At 36.3% G+C, this 6,655-nt stretch overlaps 1 protein-coding gene across 1 annotated transcript in view; it reads right to left on the minus strand.

The window, feature by feature from the left end:
* Positions 1–1,710: 1,710 nt before the first annotated feature.
* Positions 1,711–6,655, minus strand: part of LOC140240950 (transmembrane protein 268-like) — a 33,654-nt gene continuing 28,709 nt past the window's right edge. The window contains exons 8-11 of the mRNA XM_072320722.1: positions 4,981–5,016; positions 4,188–4,253; positions 2,879–3,010; positions 1,711–1,943 (exon numbers count right to left, since the gene is read on the minus strand). Of these exons, the coding sequence (XP_072176823.1) occupies positions 1,788–1,943; positions 2,879–3,010; positions 4,188–4,253; positions 4,981–5,016 (390 nt within the window). The 3' untranslated portion in view covers positions 1,711–1,787. The remainder of the gene's footprint in view (positions 1,944–2,878; positions 3,011–4,187; positions 4,254–4,980; positions 5,017–6,655) is intronic.

Raw genomic sequence — 6,655 nt, forward strand, 5'->3', positions numbered from 1 at the left:
ACGTTCCTAGCAATTTTCCCGTAAGCAGAACACGTAGAATACTTGTGTCCGTGTCATTTAGCTGCTTTGACAACAGACTTCATAAAGTGTGTTAATCTTCCATCATCATTTCAATATTTTTATGACAAGATTATGATGACCCAGTTACGTGTGGGTCAAATGTGAAGCCGACAAACTCGACAGAGTTTCTCACTGACTGTGATCCTGCCAGCGGTGGCAGGATGAAAGTATATGAGAGATATTTTTCTCTCAAGACAGCACTGATACTCATGAAATCAAGAGACTTGCTTATCTCCTTTTCGCAAAGCTGTCCCATATCATTGCTTAGAACAAGAAAGCATGAATCTGCTGAGTTCTTTGAAAATAATGGTCTTCTTGCTTCAAGCTGAAAAATATAATGCAGATAATGTCGAACTATTAAAGTCACAACTCTGCACCTATAAAACTATTACATTCAGCATTCACAATAATGATAATGATATCAATTAACATACTATCATTATCACTATTAATACCATTGTCATTTAGTTAATATTACCTGTGATACAAAAGCAGAGTATTACTACTGCTACTACTATCTTCATTATCATGTTGTTCATGCAGTTGTTATAATCATCAGCACCTCACCATAAGCACGGGGATTATGATCAATATCACCCAAGTGGCAAGTCCTAAAAGGGGGGAGGGGACAGGAATGTTTGTATGAGAGAGTTTCTCCATCTGTTATCCGAGTCCTTACAGCTTTCTTCCATCCACCTCAGGTTACAGTGATCAGATATACAGCTCTGCTAACATTTCCACATCCAAATCAGGGAGATTATTCCACACAGAAATCAGGGAGATATACGTGTGTTAAATGCATTTCAATGGGCAAAAATAATTCCCAAATCAAAGAGATTTTAATATTCTCTTATTCAGACATGAACAGATTTTTACACATTCAGGGAGACTCCTGCTGAATCAGGGAGACTTGGCAGCTCTGCATATACGTAAATCGTGAAGATTACCCTCTGTTCGACATTAGAGGTGGCCCTGTGGCTAGGGGCTACCAAGAATTGATGGCGGGCCACCAAATTTCCTTAAAGGGTATCTTTGGGTGGCTGAATCGGGCGACAAAGATTCAAAATGGATTATTATGTTTCCTTTCATTTTGGACTGATATATTCCTTATTTCATTGGGTCACCAAAATTTCAAATTTAAAGAAAAAATAATAATTTGGTTGTCCAGACAGGCCATCAGAGAAAAAGTTAGTGTCGATCAGCCCTGATACCCTATGAATCTTCCAACCAACATCATAGTGCATATCTATGACTCTGTTACAAAGTACCTGATCACTGTCTGAGGCCTGTGTTATTTGGTGAACGACAACAACAACAACAAAACCAACAACAACAATTAACAACAACAACAACAACAACAACAACAACAACAACAACAACAACAACAACAACAACAAAAATTGTCTAAATACTGCCCATGACCAATAACTACTGTGTTGAGGAATAGTTCTGTAAAAGAGAAGGGAATATTTTCAAATATTTCAATACTGTCACTAAGTACTGCTTTGGTGCTTCACAAGAAGACAGGCTATTAAAGACAATCACCATTTCACATACACATAGTATCTGAGTACTATTTAAAGGCACAATGACATCACACATATGAATTTCCGAACAGTCCCACCAACTACATTCTGTGTTGCGGTGTACTGACAAGGAGTTGGAGCACGAGTTCTTGCAGTGAAGATGTAATGGCATAAAATTTGAAAGAAATATTATAAAAGATACTACACAGAAACGTTGAAGACTGTTTTCTGAATGTACTGACAGAGGCACATTGTTATCCGGCAGTGGCGTCTCCTCAGTGGTCCCACTAACTGCTTTCTGAGTAGTTTGCGAACGTACGACGAGCTGTGCTGCATGAGATAAATCTCTGACTCCTCCTGAAAATTCATAAACACACAAAACCAAAATAACCAAATCATCATCACCTCCATTACAAAACACACTCGAGGATGGCAATCATCAAGATGAAACTTTTTATTTCCATATGACCCGGTTCGATTTTTTACTCCAGCTGAACAATGTTGTGTGAAATCACATTGTCCCCTCTATTGTCCCCTCTAGTAAGAGGTAAAACACTCTGTCCCTAGGATAGCACATAAAATGGAGGTCCCGTGTGTGAAAGAGTCACAACCCATGCACATAAAAGATCCCACTTCATCAATTTATTGCATAGAGCCGGGTACATAATGTGGTGAAGTGGTCAGCCTCACAACCAACTGGACCCCATGGAAGACCATCCAGAACAGATAAATATGGGCTATCCAGCCATCTCCTCAGACAGAAAAAAATGAAACAAAATATAAAACAAAAAAAAAGTAAATGATTAATTTTGAAATTTTTACTAATGACCCTTATGCTACACTTGTCCATGAAAAGCAATGTGGGCACAATATCAATGGCATTCTGCCAACTTGTTAGGGATGCTGAACTATATTTGGTTACAGCATGAAAATCTGTTCACTGTTGGACTCTATTCATTTGTCTTGTTTTATTTCATAACCATGTTGGTTAGCTAACAGCTAGTATCAGCCTCCTCAAACATTTTGACAACACTCAGCCATCAAATGAATTGCAACAGCTGTGGGAAGAATGCCAACTGTTAGTGCCAGTAGTTTAATGAGGAGTGATTTTGCATTTGAATATGCTGTTCTTTCTCCACACTCTTCCAGCTATACAGATAAATGGGCTGAAAATCAGTGAGTTTGAGTCATCCTGGAAAAAACGAATACCTGGTACACACACACCACCCACAATTTCCTTGTATCAAATAAAAAAATTCCCGCCCTACAAATGAGGATCTGGATGTACTTACAGGAATAGACCTGGGGTCTGTGTCTGCAATGAGTGTTTGAGGAGACAATGTTCTCATTCTGGTGTCGATAGTAAGTCTGACTGTGTCTTCTGCCTCGCCGGCTTGGTTTAAGTCCACACTAACGGAGGTATTCTGAACAGAGCAAGGGGAACAAAACACAAAAAAAAAAAGAAGAAAGAAAATCAAAGATAAATGCATTGTAACTCGCACAGTGCACAAGGTTGTAGCCTCATACAAGTCTAAATAGCAAGTGTAGCTGCAAAGAAAATGTCTAACTTGGCACAGATCTTAGTACACTCAATTTTCTGTTTCAAATGAAATAGTAAAATTTTGGCCATGTTGACCTAAAACAAATGGTCTGTACTATGACTTCACTTTTTCTACCATCCCTGTACACGCAGCTGTCGTGATCTACCATACTGTCTCTGTGGCAAAGGTAGACATTCTACTAAGATGGGATTTGTGATGCACTTACGTTTCATATTCATATGAAACAACCCAGGTCCTTTGGTAATCAGATATTAGTACTTGACCACTGAATGACAATGACTTTATGTTATCTCATCCAATTGCAACACAAAGTGCCCTCACTAGGCATTACTAGCATATTGCAGGCAACTAGTTTGCCTCCGGATTGTCAGAAATTAAAGGACAAGTTCACATTAATATACAAAAGGATTGAGAGAATGCAGCAATATTGATAGTGGAACACATCAGTAGAAGTCTGAAGGAAATCAGACAATCTGTTCAAAAGTTGTGAATTTTTGAAGTTCCAATGCCGTCATTGCTTGATGGCAAGACTATTACAGCTTGTAATGTCACATGTGTAGAATGATATAGAGAAAATACCATTATAGAGAAAATTTAACATATTTTCATATTTCTTGCATAATAAAAGAGCATTTGACTTGCCTCTTTCATGGGGGGGGGGGGGGATATTACACTTAACATAGCTCAGTCACAATTCATAGGCATGTGTATTTTTTTTCAAAAAATTACATTTTGTGGGATTCTCTTTATACATGTATTTTCATGATTTCGTTCTAAGCACGTTACATCATACACTTTACATAGTAGTCTTCTCATCCAGCAGTGACTGCGCAGAAACATTAAAAATTCATAACTTTTGAATGGATTGTCCGATTTTACTCAAACTTTCACTGATGTGTTCACAATCAGTTTGAATATTTAGGTGAACTTGTACTTTCGTTGAGGAGAAGTACTACTCCTTCCCATATATACACAAATGAAAAAACAACCCACATGAACACATTACACAACATATACACACACTGGTGTACACACACACCTGGTTTATGTTGCTATCTGTTTCACCGCTGTTTCGATTCTCTCCTAAAAACTTGATCATTTCTTTCTGTGAATGAAATATGAACAGAACAAGAGAAAACAATGAAATTAAAATACATATTTCATGTTTTTATCACTTCTTTTTTCCAACTAGGACGTGTATTATCCATGTCATGTGTATAATATCTTTAAAAAAATACATATTATGATATTTCTATTTCAGAAAAAAATGCTACTTGGAACATACAATCAAATGTCCTGTCACAGAACAATCATGACATAAAAACATACCAAGAAAATATGTGTCTGAATTGTTTGAATTTTTTTGTTGATGTATTTTTGGTACATGACATCTTTTTATTCTTTTTTGTAATGACACTTCTGTCACTGGAAGCACAATCCTGTTATGTAAAAATCAAGACAAGGAAATTTGTCACCATTTTCACACATCAAATATGATTTCATGTTGGAAGAAGTAACTCCTGGTCTTCAAACTGCCACATTAAGTAGTTCTCTAGCAAAGCGAATTTGTAGTTCATAAAGTATTTGGTATGTATTTCTGTAATGTACTAATTTTGCATTGAGAGGCATCGTATATACAATTGCACATATTCAATTCAATAAATATTCTACACCTCAAGAATATATACTGAAATACTGCCTAATTTCAAAGTGTTCTTCACATTGCAACTCCTGTCAAGCATAGCAGATCAGAGGTTAGTATTAGTTACCATATCTACCACATAATTTGAGAAATGTGAAATTTAAGAAAGGATATGACAGCGTCATCTTACCCTGCACTCTGTAATATCAAAGTACACAAAATGAAGCTGTGGAGTTGTAGTCAAGGAATAATATCCTGTCTTGTAATATAATAACAACAATAATAATAATAATAACAACAATAGTAACAATAAAACAATAATAATTTTAAAAAACCAATGATATAAAAGAATTGATTGTGGTATCAACTATCAGTCAGATAATTTCTCTTGTCTGGTCAATGAATTCAAAGCAATACACGATACATACATATTTATACACAATACACAAACACACACATGCACACAAAACCTCCCCAAAATCTCCCACCTGCACCACAGACATTTGGACATACTCTGAACGGGCAACTGGTCAAGTCATTATCCCTGTGATTCATCCAAATATATACCATCTGCTATATCTGGACTACAAAACAAAAACAATAACAAAACCTGACTGGCATTATAGTTTACCCTCATATTTCACCTTGATATTTCTCATAACACACACTTTGCACTTTTTGCAAGCAATCGTTTGGAAAGAAACACCTCTGCAAGGTCACGGGGGGTAAATGCACTCTCATAAAATCACCATCATACATACATGTATATCTACAGTATATAAATATGGATAGACTTCGAGGTAGACACTGGGATAGATGAATAAATAATAGTTATCATCATTATTTCTGCAATTTATTCTGCAGTATTACAAGAAAGACAGAGCATGACAGAACTAGAAATGTCGCTATGGCGACTGGTATGCCTCCGCCATAATGCATGATTCTCCTAATAGGTCTATAGTACATGTGGACAATGTGTGATTACATTTTCAAAAAGCTGGCAAAATATCAAAATGTCACAAAGTCACAAAGTGTTGAATGTTCACCTTCCTTGACCTATGTCTAATTGGATGAATAGGAGAGCAAGTATTTGGGGATTTAAGGACTTTAACTTGACTTTGACCCTTTCATAAGTTTATGCCTTCAGTAATTTTCAAGGTATGGAGAAAAAATGCAATTTCTGTATTGAATAGTAAATTGCTACCATTTTCATCTGGCCATTGACCCTAAAATTCATAAGAGAATTACTGTCAGGCAAAACATGCATAAATATGTACCAAGTTTCAAGATAACTTGAGCCACTTCTGAGATATGGAGGAAGAAGTAAGTTCAGCACTTTCACTTGATCTTTGAACTTTTGACCTTTTGGCAAAAAAACAATAACAAAAAAAACAAAAAAAAACTTTCTAGAGAATCACTATCAGGTTAAAAATGCATACACCAAGTTTAAAAAAAAATCCTGCTGGCATTGCACAAATATGAGGGAAATAGTAAAATTTTGAAGTGTTGCCCTTGACCTTTGACCCCTGACCTTTGACCCCATGAACCCCAGATTCCCTTGCTAATCACTGCCAGTCAGTACATACATATATACTATGTTCCACGAAGATACCTTGAACTATTTCCAAGATACGGAGAAAAAAGTTAAATTTAACATTTTTACTTGACCTTTTGACCTTTGACCTTTGACCGCATGATCCCAAACTTTCACCAGAGAATCTTAATTGAGTAATACATCTAGACACTAAGTTTCAACAAAATATCTTCAGGCATGGCATAGATATGGGGGAAATAGTAAAATTTCAAGCATTTGACCTTGACCTTTTGACCTTTGACCTTGAGCATGTGCACCCAAAAGTTGATAG

Source organism: Diadema setosum, chromosome 17, assembly GCF_964275005.1.
Source record: "Diadema setosum chromosome 17, eeDiaSeto1, whole genome shotgun sequence".
Lineage (NCBI taxonomy): Eukaryota > Metazoa > Echinodermata > Echinoidea > Diadematoida > Diadematidae > Diadema > Diadema setosum.